This window comes from Chlamydotis macqueenii, chromosome 8 (assembly GCF_036417535.1).
Source record: "Chlamydotis macqueenii isolate bChlMac1 chromosome 8, bChlMac1.mat, whole genome shotgun sequence".
Classification (NCBI taxonomy): domain Eukaryota; kingdom Metazoa; phylum Chordata; class Aves; order Otidiformes; family Otididae; genus Chlamydotis; species Chlamydotis macqueenii.
Window position 1 is genome coordinate 3,191,900 of NC_141563.1, and position 17,693 is coordinate 3,209,592.

The 17,693-nt window shown below is 51.5% G+C and overlaps 1 protein-coding gene across 1 annotated transcript; it reads left to right on the forward strand.

Annotated features, from left to right (window-relative positions):
* Positions 1–9,278: 9,278 nt before the first annotated feature.
* On the forward strand, positions 9,279–10,238 carry LOC147599873 (olfactory receptor 14J1-like). Its single transcript, XM_086753794.1, has one exon. It carries the CDS (start codon positions 9,279–9,281, stop codon positions 10,236–10,238), a length of 960 nt encoding a protein of 319 aa, XP_086609920.1.
* Positions 10,239–17,693: the final 7,455 nt, after the last annotated feature.

The window sequence follows — 17,693 nt, forward strand, 5'->3', positions numbered from 1 at the left end:
TAGACTCCGCGGAATCATCGCCATTTGGGGGGTGCGGAGTCTGCGTAGCTGCCCCGACTCCCAATTTCGGAGTGACTAACAAAGAGTCCCTTGCCGCCCTCCATGTTTCCTGCTCTTGTAAGGCCTTCTGCAGGGCCTGTACGACTTTCCCCCACGACTTAAGGTTTTTCCCACTACCCGAGGACATCGTCTCCTCGGCTAATGCTTTAGTGCATTTATCCCACGCTTTGGGGCGGAGAATAGCCACCGGCTGGTCAATGACCTCAATTTGTAAAAGCCTCGCAACTGCGAGAGTAAAATCTTTGGGCTTACAATCAATACCCCACTGCTTATGTAATTGTGATACAACCTTCACAAGGCCTTCCATACTCCTTGTTGGTCCGGGAGCATCCTCCCTGCCGGGCTGGTCCTGCCGCTCTGGCCGCCGTTCACCCATCCAGGCGACTTCCCGGGTTTCGGCACCACTTGTTGCCTTTGTTGGCGTGGCGACCTGGTTCAGGAACGGCACGATGACCACCCCCAGGCCGCTCGGTCCATCAGCTCGCAGACACAAGTGTGGTGGACGGCAAATGGCGTTTATTGACGGGTAACACGGCGTTATATAGCTTGGGTTTACAACGTTATTTCCCTCTGCTTACATCACTAACTGACTGCTATGGGTCATCAGGAGAGGGGCCCTATCTTTCCGTACAGCACGATATCTTCCGGTCGCCATACCCTAACGACCCACAATGCTTGGTACTGTCCAGGGCCTGAGCTCATGCACAGGGTTTGGCTCTATTCTGGGGGAAGGGTACAAAAACAAGACACCCCGTTTTGCAGTTCTTGGAGTTTATAAGCAAATGTTGCTGCTTCAGCTACAAAACCAGGATATTTGTCTAGACTCTTTCACAGTTATTGAAGTTTTTAGCATTGTGGTTTGTTGACATTTTGCTCGGTTCCATCCATCGTTTAGCGATGTTGAGACATTAATTAACATTTTCAGTCTCTGACAAGGGAGGTAGATTTAGATTAGATATTAGGAATTTTTTTTTTAAACTGAGGGTGGTGGAGCACTGGCCCAGGTTGCCCAGAGAGGTGGTGAATGTCCCGTACCTGGTAAAATTCAAGGCCATGTTGGATGAGGCTCTGAGGAACCTGATCTGGTTGAAGATGTCCCTGCTCCCTGCAGAGGTGTTAGACTAGACAACATTTAAAGGTTCCTTCCAAACCTAAATATTCCAGGATTCTAAAATTTCCGCTTAAATAATATTATTCTCGGCATTTGATTCCTGTTTTTTTTTGATCCAAACACCTCATGTAAAAATGGAGCTAAACTCCTTGTGTAGAGAGACACAAGGAGCCAAGAGCCCAGGTGCCGCATGGGGACCTACGGCCTTTCCAATGCTCTCCAGTTTCCCCCTGCCCTTGCACCTTGATCAGAATCAGATCCCTCTCAAGTACCCAGGTGCTTCTTTGAGCTTCAGAGAGTGAGAAGCCTCGCCTCGTCTGTCAGCAACAGGATTATCTCTTCATGCAGCTCGTTCACTGTGTTTGTATCTACCTGTGAAAAGCATCTCCGGTGAGGTTATCCCTGTGGGTGGTGAACCTCACTGGAAGCACCTTAGACTTAGCATACATTTGCCAAATGTGGTTCTTGTTTATTAAACTTTACCATTCTCTCCTTCCCTTTGTTTGCAATGAAGGAAACCCTGCTGTGCCTGTGTGCAGCCAGGTCTCTCAGAAAAGCAGGTGGGAGTTGGTGCAGAGGAGCTGCAGACCTGGGTGCAGAAGTCTGATGTCAGGAAAAGTGATGCAAGTCCCAGGGGGGTGATGAGAGAAATGGCAGGGCTGAAGGGGTGTGGAATCAGGTTGTCCATGCAGTGTCTGACCTCCAGGAGGAGCTGGTCCTACCCATCCTGATAACATTGGCAAATCCCCTGCATCCATATCAACTGGGCAGTGCTGCAATCACTCCTTCTGACAACTGAAAAAGTAATAAAATTGAAAAAAAAATAAGAAACTTAAAAATAAAAAATACTTTTATGTTGAATACTCAGAAAAATCTTCCCCTTTATGTCCACTCTGGAGACCCTCCAATTAGCTGTCCAAGACCTTAAGACTGTAGGAAATAAATGGAAGAGACATGGCTTTTTGCATTTTAATGAGCCCCAGGGTGCATTTGATGCTGAGACCATGAACCTCAGACACTGAGAGGAGCCTGGACAAACCCCTGAAGGAGCCAATGTCAGAAGCAACCCCTACAGTCTCAGGGAGTATTAATGGGTCCCACTGAGGATCGTTACCAACAAAGCCTCCCTGGGGACTGGTTACAGGAGAAAATGGGAGGCAGAGATGAGAGGAAGGCAAAGGCCATGTAAAGGTGGCTCTGATGCTGAGTGAACCTCCATGTGTTGCATGAAGACAAAGGGCCATGGCCTGACCCCCAGCCCCTGGGAAGGGAGATCCTGTGGGTCACACCTTGCTCAGGGTTTTTCCTGGGGCAGTGTGATGTGGGAATGTGTGGTGCCATGTGCAGGAGTACGGTATGATGCCTATGGGTCTCTCCTTGGTGGGGTCAGGAGGCCTTCATATCCTGGTGCCACCAAGTTGTGGTGTCTCCTGACAGGCCTTGGTGATCCAGGCAACAGCCATAGTGGGGGTAAAGACCTTGGCTCTGTTGGGAGCTTCTAGCCTTGCCACAGCCCTGGACCATCTCCACTACAGCCTGTCCTACAGAGTCTCATATCTGCGGCTCTTTCCCTGCACGCTGTCAAAATCTTCCTTGCTTCCCTCTCCTGATCTCACCAGACCATATCCCTAACATTACCCATCTCTCTCTGTGCTCCCTGATTGTTCCTCGAAACACGAAGACACGGACTAATCTCAATTCCCTCAGAGTGACCTGTTGTAGCACAGAACAGCATTTGGAGAGACATTTCTTTCTCTTCATGTCAAATCTCAACCTCCTAAGCTGTACTTTCTCCTTTTCTTTTTGTCTCATGTTGTTTCTCACTGTGAAGCAAAGGTCCACCGTCTCTGAAACCACCCTTCAAGCACTCTCAGGCTACTCCTACACTGCTCTGAGCCTGTCTGCCACTGGGCCAAAGATGCCAGGTCTCTCCTTCTCTATACATAGACCATAAACTTGAGGCTCTGAACCCCATCTTGGGAGACCTCCTCTGGGCACTCTCCAAAATCAACAGGTAAGAGCTTCAGGGTCCAGACCATGGCCTTTGAGGGTGCTAAAACTTGATGCAATGAGCTTCAGGGGTAATGCGGAGCTGTCTGACGCAGTGTCTCCCAGGTTCTGCTTGCAGAAAATGGAGGGGAGGAGAAGTTCACCTGACTTGGTTTACATGGTCACATAAAAAACAGGAGGGTTTGTGCCCCATGTACATCTGTTCTCTCATCTGCTGAATAGGTATCAGACAAGAGATCCCAGGATGATAAAAACACTGAGGTTCAAAGCAGACCTTGGAAGATCTATAGAACCTCAAAACAGGGTCAGGTATATGGCCAGACCTGCTTGCTCAGGGCTTGGTCCCTGGGTCTTGAAAATCTCCAAGGATGGAGGATTTCACAATGTCTTGTGGTGACCAAAGCTTGTTGCAATGTCTGGCTAGCCTCATGGTAAAAAAGATGAGCCCTCCCCCTTGCTGTGAGGTGCCCCTCAGCCATTCCTTCTGCAGGCTGAACAAGCCCAGCTTCATCAGCTTTTCCTCACAGGGAAAGTGATCCAGCCTCTGATCATCTTCAGGGCCCTTCACTAAACCTGTTTCAGCTTGCCAAACCTTTCCAGTGCTGGGGTTCCCAAAACTGGACACAGTGTTCTGGGTGTGGCCTAACAACCTCCACATAGAGGGGGAGTGCTTTCCCCCACCATGTCCTGGCCATGCTCCTGGTTGTACAGCCCAGGGCACTGCTCTCCTCTCTTGCTACCAGGGCACATATCTGCCTCCTGTCCAGCTCCCTGCCCACCAAGTCCTTTCCCTCAGAGCTGCTCCCCAGCCTGTGCCACGGCCAGGGTGAGTGCCCTGCAGGGCCAGGAACTGGCACTTGTCCTTGTGGGATCTTATCAGCAAAGCCTGAGGCAAAGAAGGCATCGAGTGCCTCAGCCCCGTCTGTGTCTGCAGTTATGCCCCCTCCACCCCATCACTCAGCAGCACCTTCCTTGCTCAGCCTTCACTGCAAACTCAGTGACTGAAGCTCTTCATTTTTCTCTTGACCTTTCCTGCAGCCCCCGTCAGCTCCAGGTGATTGCCAGCTTTCCTAAACACGTGCCTGTACGCAGAGGTCACACTTCCAAATTTCTCCTTCATGGGCTGTCCTTGCTTCCACCTCCTGACTGTTGGGTTGTGGCTCCAATCTGTGACCCGTTCCGGAGCCAGCCCAGCCCCACTGCCCAGCACATGCCCCCACGGTCCTCCCTCATCAGATACTGCACAGGACAGGGTGTGTTTGGGGTGGGGAAACTGCTGTCACCAGACCCCCCATGCCAGACCTCAGTGTCCATCCCCATCAGCCCTCCTTCGTTTGTAGTCCCCCAGTGCCCAGATCCAGCCAAGCCCCAGCTGTGTCCATGCAAGGGCTCACCAACAGCCCTGCTCTAGGGTGGCCAAGGTCTGGGTGAGAAGAGCGGCTGAGCAGGGCTGGCTCTTCCCCCAGCACAGGTGCCGAGACCAGCAGGAGGATGGAGATGGCCACAGAGCAAAACCACCCACAAACTGGTGTGAGTTTGTAGTGCTAGAAATATCTGACAAAGGAGGCTGGGGGGTGATGGGTGCCCTGGGGCACCTTCTGGGACTGTCCATGCCACCAAAGGAATGGACCAGCCTCCTCTTTCCTGCACTTGCCTGTCTCAGCTGCCTTCCAGGAGACTGGGCTGTGCACCACACACCCACTGCAGCGTGTCCTTGCTCTGCATGGTCAAACATCTACGTGAACATTGGTGTTGTCCTGTCCCATGTGACAACTGTGCCCTTGGCTCCTGTATCCCTTCTGCCTGCTGGGGCTGGGCCCCAAGCTCCAGAGGAGATCTGAGAGATGAGAGTAGGGGCAAAGGACTACGTTCCAGCTGCTTTATCTTTGCAATGAGCCGAGTTCCTTATGTACATTGGCTTTACGAGAGAGAAAAAAGAGGTTTCAAAATTAAGAAAAAGTTATATGAATAATATATCATTACAATTCATATTATGACAAGTTTAAAAAAAATTTTAAAAAAACCAAATAGACGAACAAAAGACAGACTGGGATTTTACTGCATTCCTGGGAGATATATATAGCTGGTGGTTCCTTATTAATGATGGAAGAGGTTGTATTCATATAGTTTCCTCAGGGCATCCTTGAGCTCCTTGTTCCTCATGCTGTAGATGATGGGGTTCACTTCTGGAGGCACCACCAAGTACAGAAATGACACTGCCAGGTTCAGAGGTGGGGAGGAGATGGAGGGGGCTTCAGGTAGGCAAACGTGCCAGTGCTGATAAACAGGGAGACCACGGCCAGGTGAGGGAGGCACGTGGAAAAGGCTTTGTGCCGTCCCTGCTCAGAGGGGATCCTCAGCACAGCCCTGAAGATCTGCACATAGGACACCACAATGAACACAAAACAGCCAAAACCAAAACAGACACTGACCACAAGTACCCCAGCTTCTCTCATGTAGGTGTCTGAGCAGGAGAGCTTGAGGATCTGGGGGATTTCACAGAAGAACTGGTCCACAGCATTGCCCTGGCAGAGTGGCAGTGAAAATGTATTGGCAGTGTGCAGCAGAGCATTGAGAAACCCACTGCCCCAGGCAGCTGCTGCCATGTGGACACAAGCTCTGCTGCCCAGGAGGGTCCCGTAGTGCAGGGGTCTGCAGATGGCAGCATAGCGGTCATAGGCCATGATGGTGAGGAGAAAATACTCAGCTGAGATCAAGAAGATAAATAAAAAGGCCTGTGCAGTGCATCCCAAGTAGGATATGGCCCTGATGTCCCAGAGGGAATTGGCCATGGCTTTGGGAACAGTGGTGGAGATGGAGCCCATGTCAAGCACAGAGAGGTTGAGGAGGAAGAAGTACCTGGGGGTGTGGAGGCGGTGGTCGCAGGCTATGGCAGTGATGATGAGGCCGTTACCCAGGAGGGCAGCCAGGTAGATGCCCAGGAAGAGCCAGAAGTGCAAGAGCTGCAGCTCCCGTGTGTCTGCGAATGCCAGGAGGAGGAACTCAGTGACGGAGCTGCTGTTGGACATTAGCTTCCTCTGGGCATGGGAGTCTGTCAAAGCAGGAGAAGACAGTGAAAGGTCAGGACTGAGTTCACTAAGCAAAACTGACTCCATTTTTCAAGGAACCATCATTCGCCCAGCCTCTGTCCTTCCAGAAAGACCTTCGTGCAGCTCCCTGGCTGAGCTCTGTGTTCTCCTGGCTGAGGGTGCAATGGGGAGCAGAGGACTCTGCTGTTGGCTCCTGAGGAGTCAGTGCTGCTGTGCACCAACAGGCAGGTAGGAACCAGCAGTGATCTCTGTTTAAATCCACTATTGAAATCAATGACATTTCAGCATTGCCCCTCCCAACTCACCCGGCTGCAGAGCAGAGCTGTGGGGGTTGGTTGTGTTTGTTTTACTTTTTGAAGGCAGACAGCCTTGAATTTTCTGTTCCGCTACAAGTGCTACATTGAGAGCTGGTCTGCAAACAGGCAGACCCTTAGTGCAGAGTGAGTCCATCAGACTTGGACCACCCCCGGCACCTCCAGTGCCTAGCGGGTGTTTGTGTGTGAGCTGCTCACTGCCACCGTCCATCCCCATGGATGATGGTGGGAGCTCAGGGAAGTGGCTGGCCTGTAGCCCCTATTTTGTGCACACTGAGCTGAGGCGAGAGAATTCCTGACTCCTGTGGGTCTGTGGGTTGTATGGGGCAGAGGTGAACCCCACTCCAGGCTCTGGGCTTCTCACCAGAGAGGAGACACCTGTACAGACTCAAATCCCTGCCCTGCGTGGGTAGAAATGACCCCTGCCTGTCCCTGCCGCGGTGTCCTGCCTGGCAATGGGACAGGGACATCTCTCCTCTGACATCTCTCCTAGATGACAACACCATGGAAGGACAAATCTCACTTCCAAAATCAGTCTTGACAATGTTCAGAGAGGGACAGTGATTACTTCACTCTGCATCAGCCTACACTCCCCAGGAGAGACACGGCTGCCTCCCAGGTGCTGTCAGACCTTGGAGCCCCAGGGACATCTCCAGGGAGACCAGGAGGGCAGAGGAAGTGCCACCTTGGGCTGGTCCTCTGCTGCTGAGCTGGGCCAGGCTCCTGGGACAAAGGGAGCTCACAGCAAACAGGCAGAACCGCAGAGAGACAGCTCTGCTCAGGAGCAGCTCCTCTGCCAAGCGCAGCAGGGCTGAGGGCTCTGCCTGCAGGCACCGAGGGGAGAGGAGCGAGGCAGAAAGGTTAAAGGCAGCCTGGGGTGAGGGAACACTAAGAGCCCACGGGAGGAGAAAACTTCACAGCCCTTGACATATTAAGTGTCTGGCTGCAGGTCATTGAAGCTTCAGTTTCTGAGGGATTTTGTAAAGCTGGCACCTCCCCCAGCCTGCGGGCTCTGTAAGTACCACTCTCAGACCTTCTCTGCTGGAGAGGAGGAGGAGAAGATGCTCCAGAGCAGGGATTCCCTGCTGCACTGTGAGGGGGACAGAGCATGACGGCTGCCTTCTCCCAGGGACGGCTGCAGGGTGTGAATGTGTGTGTGCAGCCAGGGGTGCCCAGGGCTGTCCTTCAGAGCAGGGTCCCTGCGCCCCAGGGGCTGTGTGCTGGGGCAGGGACTCTGCCTCTGCCAGGCTCAGCACTCAGCTGGCCCCGGGAGCTCCCTGTGATTCTGTGGGGAGAAGCTGTGGGGGCAAGGAGTGACCTCTGTCATAGTAAGGTGCTTCTCCAGTTTGAGGGTGCTGCATGGGTCAGGGCTGCTCACAGCCCCAGATAGCCCCATTTACAGAGGGTCCTGTTCAAGAAGGACATAAAGGCAGCATTTATCTGAAAGTGAAATGAGCCTGTGCTTTGTGTTTGCTCTTGTTCTGTTTGGTTGGCAGTGGGAGGTGGAAATTCATTTCTCTGCTCTGGAGAAGGCACTGAGACACAAATTCTCATGAGGACTTTTCTGAGCAGCTTCTTAGCCCCTGCATCCACAGAGACGTTGCTGGGCAGTGCCCTGTTGCCAGGAGGTTTCTGCAGGGTAGAGCTGAGCACTCAGCGGGTGAGATGGGGTCTGTGACCACTGACAGAGACACGGGGAGAGGGGAACAGCCTCTGGCAGGGACAGCTCCAGGATGCACAGGGAGGGGCAGGGAGTGTAGGGAGCTGCTCACAGAAATGCACTGCGAGAGGGGATGTAGGCATTTCCCTGCAGGGCAGATGCCTTTCCCAGAGAACCCTCCCGGTCTCCTCTCCCCCTCAGCAGCGCAGCCCACCCTTTAACATCATGGAGACTTGGGTATGAGTTGCCTTCCCACCAGCCCAACCACCACAGAGGAGAAATGCTCAAGTGTCCGACCATGTCTCCTTGTCTTCCTCTATTGACAGGAGTTCTTTGGCATGCTCCTCTCTTCTCCGCGCTCCCTTCTTCTTCCCCTTGGATTCACTGTGTCCTGGTTGAGGGTTAATTGGCAGCTCAGACACTGATGCTGGGGGTCCTCTCATGCAGATATATCAATGGAGGAAAAGCATCCAAATTGGTTCTTATATTTTGGGGTCTGGGAGATGTAGCTTGTGGGGCTGGCAATGATCTGACCCTCCCGTCAGCACATCCCACCACTGAAACATTCAGCTGTTTCCCTGGAGGGTCCTGCTGGATGGAGGCTGCTTTCCCCAAGGGCACAGCTCTACCATGGGCTTTCTGTGAAACATAGCTGCCCCATGGAGAAGACACCTCTATGCTGAGGTCATGGAAATGCTACTGGGCATTTCTATGTGGGCAGCTACAATGAGCCCTCTGTGTCCCTGGCTGTGCGAGGAGAGATGAGATCCTGCTTGGGTGCGATGAGATGAGGTGAGGAGTTTGCAGGTCTGCACTTGGAAACTGGACTCCTACGCTCTCAGCAGTGTCCGGATACTTTTTGGGGAAATGTCTGTGTGTGAGCCTCCTCCAGTTCAAAGAGGTGCCAGCACAGGTCAGCTGACACCAGCCCTGACAGCAGAACATCTCTCCTCATCCTGCAGTATGGGACAGTTACCTTGTCTAAGGACCTACAAAATTTTTCTCAGAGAAGTCTGCCCTATTCTCGCACTGTCTTTACCTTTTCAGATAGTGGCTCATCAAAAATATAAGAGATGTCCAACAGCACCTCCATCACTGAGTTCCTGCTCCTGGCATTCGCAGACACACGGGAGCTGCAGCTCTTGCACTTCTGGCTCTTCCTGGGCATCTACCTGGCTGCCCTCCTGGGCAACGGCCTCATCATCACTGCCATAGCCTGCGACCACCGCCTCCACACCCCCATGTACTTCTTCCTCCTCAACCTCTCTGTCCTTGACATGGGCTGCATCTCCACCACTGTTCCCAAAGCCATGGCCAATTCCCTCTGGGACACCAGGGTCATCTCCTATGCAGGATGTGCTGCACAGGTCTTTTTCTTCTTCTTTTTGATGTCAGCAGAGTACTGGCTTCTCACTGTCATGGCCTATGACCGCTACATTGCCATCTGCAGACCCCTGCACTACGCGACCCTCCTGGGCAGCAGAGCTTGTGTCCACATGGCAGCAGCTGCCTGGGGCAGTGGGTTTCTCTATGCTCTGCTGCACACGGCCAATACATTTTCACTGCCACTCTGCCAGGGCAATGCTGTGGACCAGTTCTTCTGTGAAATCCCCCAGATCCTCAAGCTCTCCTGCTCAGACTCCTACCTCAGGGAAATTGGGCTTCTTGTGCTCAGTGTCTGTTTCGCATTTGTCTGTTTTGTGTTCATTGTTGTGTCCTATGTGCAGATCTTCAGGGCTGTGCTGAGGATCCTTTCTGAGCAGGGACGGCACAAAGCCTTTTCCACGTGCCTCCCTCACCTGGCTGTGGTCTCCTTGTTTACCAGCACTGCCATGTTTACCTACCTGAAGCAACCCTCCATCTCCTCCCCTTCTCTGAACCTGGTGGTGTCATTTCTGTACTCGGTGGTGCCTCCAGCACTGAACCCCGTCATTTACAGCATGAGGAACCAGGAGCTCAAGGATGCCATTAATAAAGTGATTTCATGGATGTTTCTGAATAGTGATACACTTCTCATCACTAACCACAGATGACTCTGGTGCTTTGTTTATCATTCTTATTGTTATCATTACCCTTATCATGATCTGTGTTCTTATCATTATCTTTATTGTTATCATTGTCATTATTGTTATTTTTATCATTTCGGTTATCATTATCATTACTGTTATCAAGGATGGAGCATGGAAATGGATTTCTCTAGTCATTTTTCCGCAGTCAAACACCTCCTGTCTTTTTTCACAGTTGATTTGCCCTAGACAAAACCGGATCTTTTTATTCACTGTATTGGTATCATTATGTTGTAGATTGTTCTTATGTCTTTTCACAATTTTTTCCCCTCACTTATACCGAGGTATGACGTTGCTTTTTTTTCAGTTTTGAGCCTGTATAAAATTCTACCTAATAGTCGATAGAGCTGGGAGATAGGTGGGATAGGTGTCCTAGCACCTCTGTAATAAAACGAAATCTCCGCAGTGCAGTGCCTGAAGGTTTTCCTCTTCTTCTAAAGATGCTGTCATGAACAGGTCCAAGAAACTGGACTCCAAACAGGTCTGTTGCTCCATGGGTTCAGGAGCAAAAACATTAGAGTGACCTTGCTATCAATGGTTGGGTTTAGAACTCGCTCATCAGTGTCTAATCACAGTGGGGAGAGTGAATGCTCACTGAGGTACATACCTGGGGCTTTCCATATGGCAGAGAACCCCTTCAAGAGGGGAATCTGGAGCTTCCTGGAGAGCCCAGTGGATCTCCTGAAGCAGCATGTGCATTGGGTGGGGAGTGACTGGTACCTCACATAGTGATGGATTGCCCACGGTGGAGTCATCTCAAGGTAAATTCCTAAACCAAGGCATCCACAAAGACAGACTCTACAATTGCACAAGATGCAGTGGGGACTCAGCAGGCCCAGCTTAGAGAAAAGTTCCTATTACCCGCAATGAATTACCGCTGGATGGATCTAGAGGCCGACCTGGATACCTGTAGTGTCTTTGGAAATCATAGAATCGTAGAATGGTTAGGGTTGGAAGGGACCTTCAAAGGTCATCTAGTCCAACCCCCCTGCAAGGAGCAGGGACATCCCCAACTAGATCAGGTTGCTCATCCAGCCTGGCCTTGAACGTTTCCAGGGATGGGGCCTCCACCACCTTTCTGGGCAACCTATTCCAGTGTTCTATAACTTGCATCGTAAAAAATTTTTTCCTAATTTCTAATCTAAATCTACCCACCTCTATTTTAAAACTATTACCTCTTGTCCTACTGCAACAGGCCCTACTAAACAGCCTCTCCCCATCTTTCTTGTAGGCCCCCTTGAGGTACTGGAAGACCGCTATCAGGTCTCCCTGGAGCCTCCTCTTCTCCAGGCTGAACAGCCCCAACTCTCTCAGCCTGTCCTCATAAGAGAGGTGCTCCAGCCCTTTTATCATCTTTGTGGCCTCCTCTGGACCTTCTCCAACTGGTCCATGTCCTTCTTGTGTTGGGGGCTCCAGAACTGGACACAGTACTCCAGGTGGGGTCTCACCAGGGCAGAGTAGAGGGGGAGAATCACCTCCCTCGACCTGCTGGCCACGCTTCTCTTGATGCAGGCCTGGTTGAACTTAATGAGGTTGGCACAGGCCCACCTCTCCAGCCTGTCACGGTCCCTCTGGATGGCATCCCTACCCTCCAGCGTGTCGATGGCACCACACAGCTTGGCGTCATCAGCAAACTTGCTGAGGGTGCACTCTATCCCACTGTCCATGCCACTGACAAAGATCTTAAACAGGATGTGCCCCAATATGGACCCCAGAGGAACTCCACTCGTCACCAGTCTCCACCTGGACAGAGAGCCATTGACCACCACTCTCTGAGTGCTGCTCTGCTCTCATCTACCAGGCCAATCACTTCATCATACAAGTTTATCAGTTTGTTAAGCATGATTTCCCCTTGGTGAAGCCATGCAGAAAACTCCTGATCATTTTATTGTCTTCAAAGTGCCTGGTAATTGTTTTCCAGATTTAGCTGTTCCATCAGCCTCCTAGGGATCAAGGTGAGGCTGACAGACCTGCAATTCCCTGGTTCTCCCTTTGTGCCACTCTTGAAGATGGGTCTGACATTTGCTTTACTTTTGTCTCCAGGCACTTCTCCCAGTCACCATCATCGATCAAAGATTATCAAGGGTGACCTCAGAATGACATTAAAAAGTCACTGTTCCCTGACCTGATACTCTTTTACGAAGGGTGCATTTTCCTTGTTCCAACCTTTCCCACTGGTCTCTAGGACCTGAGATTCGTCAAAGCCTTGCTAGTGGAGACAGAGGTGAAGAAAGTGTTCAGTACGTCCACGGTATCAATGTCTTGTGTAAGCCAGTCCCTTGATCGTTGAGCAATGGGCCCGTATTTTCCATATTCTTCCTTTTGTCACCTATGTACTTATTGAGGCCATTCTTGTTGTCTTTGACATCCCTGGCCAGACTCAATTCCATTTGGGTATTAGCTTTTCTAACTTCATTCCTGGATACTTGGATGTTTGTTTCTCCCAATTATTCATCTTTGCTTTCACCACCTACATGCCTCATTTTTGTATCTGAGTCAGCTGAGAGCTGAGGGGTCTGCAGGAGAAGGCAGAAGAACATTGGCCAGAAGGGTTGAAGACCAGCTCCTTGAGGGAGTCATATTGTCTGTCTGTCTATATAGGAATAACTTTTTCCACTAACACAGCCTGGCACACCAACCTTCATCAAGTCTATTTCCACTGGTGCTTGATTTGCTTGCTTTGTATCCTCATTTGCTGTTGCAGAGACAGTTGTCACAATAATTCATAGCTGGGCCAGAAATTAAACTAGTACGTCTTTTATTTTCTATAGTATCCTGAAATTCCTCCTGCTGTTATTGTGTCAGACACACCTGAGTGAGGGTGAGTCATGAGCACACAGACATTAACAGCCGACCAAATGGAGCCTGGGGAACCTTGAGTAACTTGGGGAATTGGCCAAGAGATACCTCTTGAAGTTTACCAGAAGAAGTAGCCAGTCCTGCATCGGAGGGGAGAATAACCCCATTTATTGGGCCAACTGTAAGCTGACATGCTGAGAAGTGACTCTGAGGAGAAGGCACTGCGAGGGATGCCATACAAGCCAGTGGTGCATGCTCACCATGAACAAGGCCAGCTGGGGCTGCATTAGGAAGAATGTGTCAAATCAGACAACTTGAGTTACCTTCCCCTTCACCTCAGCACTGGTGTGGCTCCATACACAGGTGTGTCCCTGTCTGCAGTTCCACATGTGGAGGAGTTGGGAGGAGCTGGAGGGGTCCCAGAAGAGGTCTGCCAAGACAGGCTTCAGAGCCTCAACCATATGTTCTGAGTATAGAGGAAGAAGGACCTGGGCATCTTCAGCTCAGCAGCAAAGAGGCTCAGGGCAGACTAGGAGTATCCTGAGAGTGCTTGAAGGGTGGTTTCAGAGATGGTGGAGCTTTGCTTCACAGTAATAAAAGCATGACAAGGAAATAATGGAAGACGTTGAGATGAAGGGAGACGTTGAGATGAGGGGAATAAAACAAAGAAATGTCTCTCCAAGGGTAATTCTGTGCTACAACAGGTCACCAACAGAGCTCCTAGACCATCCCATCATTTCGTGTTTTAAGCAACAGCTAGAGCAGATGGAAAGATACAAGTAAGGGTAGTGGGATCCTGAAGTGAGAGAGCAAGGTGGGTAAGCAAGGAAGACTGGGAGCGTGCAGGAAGACTGACAGCATGCAAGGCAAGAGCTGTAGGTGTGAGACCCTCCAGGACACCCTGTGCTGGAGATGATTAAGAGTTGTGGAAGGGCGAGAAGCCCACAACAGAGAAAAGGTCTTCCTCCACACTATCGCTGTTACTGGGACAACCCAGGCCTGTGAGGAGACACCATAACTTGATGGAACCAAGACATGAAGTCCTCCTCACTCCACCAAGGAGAGATTCATAAGCATCGTACCACAGTCCTGCACTTGGCACCACACATTCCCACATCACACTGCCCCAGGAAAAGCCCTAAGCAATGTGTGACCCACAGGATCTCCCTTCCCAGGGGCTGGGGGTCAGGCCATGGCCCTTTGTCTTCATGCAACACATGGACGTTCACTCAGCCTCAGAGCCACCTTTACATGGCCTTTGCCTGCCTCTCATCTCTGCCTCCCATTTTCTCCTCTAACCAGCCCCCAGGGAGGCTTTGTTGGTAACAATCCTCAGTGGGACCCATTAATACTCCCTGAAACTGCAGGGGTTGCTTCTGACATTGGCTTCTTCAGGGGTTTGTCCAGGCTCCTCTCAGTGTCTGAGCTTCATGGTCTCCGCAGCAGGTACACCCTGGGGCTCATTAAAATGCAAAAGGCCATGTCTCTTCCAGTTATTTCCTACAATCTTCAACTCTCGGAGAGATAATTGGAGAGGTCTCCAGAGTGTAGGTAAAGGGGAAGCTTTCAATGAATATTCAATAGAAAGGTTTTTTTTTTAAGTTTATTATTTTTTTTTCAATTTTATTAATTTTTCGGTTGTCAGAAGGAGTGATTGCTGCACTCTCCAGTTGATATGGATGCGGGACATTTGCTAATGGTATCAGGATGGGTAGGACCAGCTCCTCCTGGAGGTCAGGCACTGCACGGACAATCTGATTCCTCACCACTCCAGCCCCACCATTCCTCTCATCGACCTCCTGGGACTTGCATCACTTTTCCTGACATCAGACTTCTCCACCCAAGAATGCAGCTGGAGGTGACAGCTCCTCTGCACCAACTCCCACCTGCTTTCCTGAGAGACCTGGCTGCACACAGGCACAGCAGGGTTTCCTTCATTGCAAACAAACAGAAGGAGAGGATGGTAAAATTTAATAAACAAGAACCCACGCTTCTCACCTGTCTTAGGTGCTTCCAGTGAGGTTCACCACTCACAAGGAATAACCTCACTAGAGATGTTTGTCAGAGACAGATAGATACAAACGCAGTGAAGGAGCTGGCTGAAGAGATAATCCTGTTGCTGACAGACGAGGCGAGGCTTCTGACTCCTTGAAGCTCAAAGCAGCACCTGGGTATTTGAGAGGGATCTGATTCTGAACAAGGTGCAAGGGCAGGGGGTAACTGGAGAGCAATGGAAAAGCCAGAGCTCCCCACAGGGCATTTGGGCTCTTGGCTCCTGACCCAGTCCTGCATGCTGCAACTGCACCTTGCTCCAGAGAAGTTAAATAGGGATGTGTGTCTGAAGAAATAATTTTGTACTGGTTTCTTTATTGTGTCTCTCTACAGTGCAGTCTGGCTCCATTTGTACATGAGGTACGTGGATCAGAAAAATATCAAGAAGATAGGATGCCAAGAATTATATGATATAAAGGGAAACTGGCCTTTGTATTTGAAAAGTCATGGTGGTCTGGTGAGGTCGCCAATGACAGAAAGAGGGGTAACATAACCTCATTTTTAAAAAGGGGAACAGGCAACCCTGGCTGGTCAGCCTCATCGCTGTGCCTGTCAAGGTCATGGAGCAGATTCTCCTGGAAACCATGCTAAGGCACATGGAGAGCAAGGAGGTGGTTGGTGACAGCCAACATGGCTTCACCAAGGGCAGATCGTGCCTGACCAATTTGGTGGCCTTCTATGACAGGGTGACAGCATCAGTGGAGAAGGGATGAGCAACGGACATCATCTACCTGGACTTGTGCAAAGCTTTTGACACCGTCCTGCACAACATCCTTCTCGCTGAACTAGAGAGACATGGGTTTGATGGACGGACCACTCGGTGGATAAGGAGTTGCCTGGATGGCCGCACTCAGAGAGTGGTGGTCAACGGCTCAATGTCCATGTGGAGACCGGTCACGAGTGGCGTTCCTCAGGGGTCCGTGTTGGGCCCGGCCCTGTTCAACATCTTTGTCGGCGACATGGACAGTGGGATAGAGTGCACCCTCAGCAAGTTCACTGATGACACCAAGTTGTGTGGTGCCGTCGACTCACTGGAAGGGAGGGATGCCATCCAGAGAGACCTTGACAGGCTGGAGAGGTGGGCCGGTGCCAACCTCATGAAGTTCAACCAGGCCAAGTGCAAGGTCCTGCACCTGGGTCGTGGCAATCCCAGGCACAAATCCAGGCTGGGCGGGGAATGGGTTGAGAGCAGCCCTGAGGAGAAGGACTTGGGAGTGCTGGTGGACGAGAAGCTCAACATGAGCCGGCAATGCACCCTTGCGGCCCAGAAGGCCAACCGCATCGTGGGCTGCATCAAGAGAAGCGTGGCTAGCAGATCGAGGGAGGTGATTCTCCCCCTCTACTCTGCCCTCGTGAGACCCCACCTGGAGTACTGTGTCCAGTTCTGGAGCCCCCAACACAAGAAGGACATGGACCAGTTGGAGAAGGTCCAGAGGAGGGCCACAAAGATTATAAGAGGGCTGGAGCACCTTTCCTATGAGGACAGGCTGAGAGAGTTGGGGCTGTTTAGCCTGGAGAAGAGGAGGCTCCGGGGAGATCTTATAGTGGTCTTCCAGTACCTGAAGGGGGCCTACAAGAAAGATGGGGAAAGGCTGTTCAGTAGGGCCTGTTTTGATTGGATGAGAGGCAATGGTTTCAAAATAGAGGGAGTTAGATTTAGATTGGATATTAGGAAAAAAATTTTTACACTGAGGGTTATAGAACACTGGAACAGGTTGCCCAGAAAGGTGGTGGATGCCCCATCCCTGGAAATGTTCAAGGCCATGTTGGATGAGGCTCTGAGCAACCTGATCTAGTTGGGGATGTCCCTTCTCCTTGCATGGGGGTTGGACTAGATGACCTTTGAAGGTCCCTTCCAACTCTAACCGTTGTATGATTCTATAATTCCCCAGCATGTCCGAGGTTCATGGACTTGGCCCCAAACCCACCAGAGAGGTCATTTAAATGCCTTGGGCTGGTCCTCTGCTGCTCAGCTGCTCCAGGCTCCTGGGACGCAGGGAGCTCACGGCAAGGAGGCAGAATGGCAGACAGACAGCTCTGCCCAGGAGCAGCTGCTCTGCCAAGCGCAGCAGGGCTGAGGGCTCTGCTGCAGGCACTGAGTGGGGACAGGCAGGGCGGAGAGAGGTTGAAGGCGGCCTGGGCTGAGAGCTCACTGGAGGACAAACCTTCACAGCCCTCTGCACGGTAAGTCTCTGGCTGCAGGGCAATGAACAGGAGGTTCCTGGAGGGGTCTCGTTCAGCTACCATGGCCCACAGTGATCTCTCTGCAGTGTAGAGGAGGAGGAGGAGATGCTCCAGAGCAGGAATTCCCTGCTGCACTGCCAGAGGGACAGGGCACAACGGCTGCCTTCTCCCAGGGACGGCTGCAGGGTGTGAATGTGTGTGTGCAGCCAGGGGTGCCCAGGGCTGTCCTTCAGAGCAGGGTCCCTGCGCCCCAGGGGCTGTGTGCTGGGGCAGGGTGTCCGATGTTTGCTGGAATCAGCCTTCCCAGGGAGCTCCCCAGGGGCACTGAGGGAGAAGCTGTGGGTGGAAGGACAGACCCCCATCAGGGTAGGGTCCTTCTGCTGACAA

Coding starts and splice junctions, on each gene's coding strand:
- LOC147599873 (XM_086753794.1), top strand. CDS start 9,279: ATGTCCAACAGCACCTCCATCACTGAGTTCCTGCTCCTGGCATTCGCA.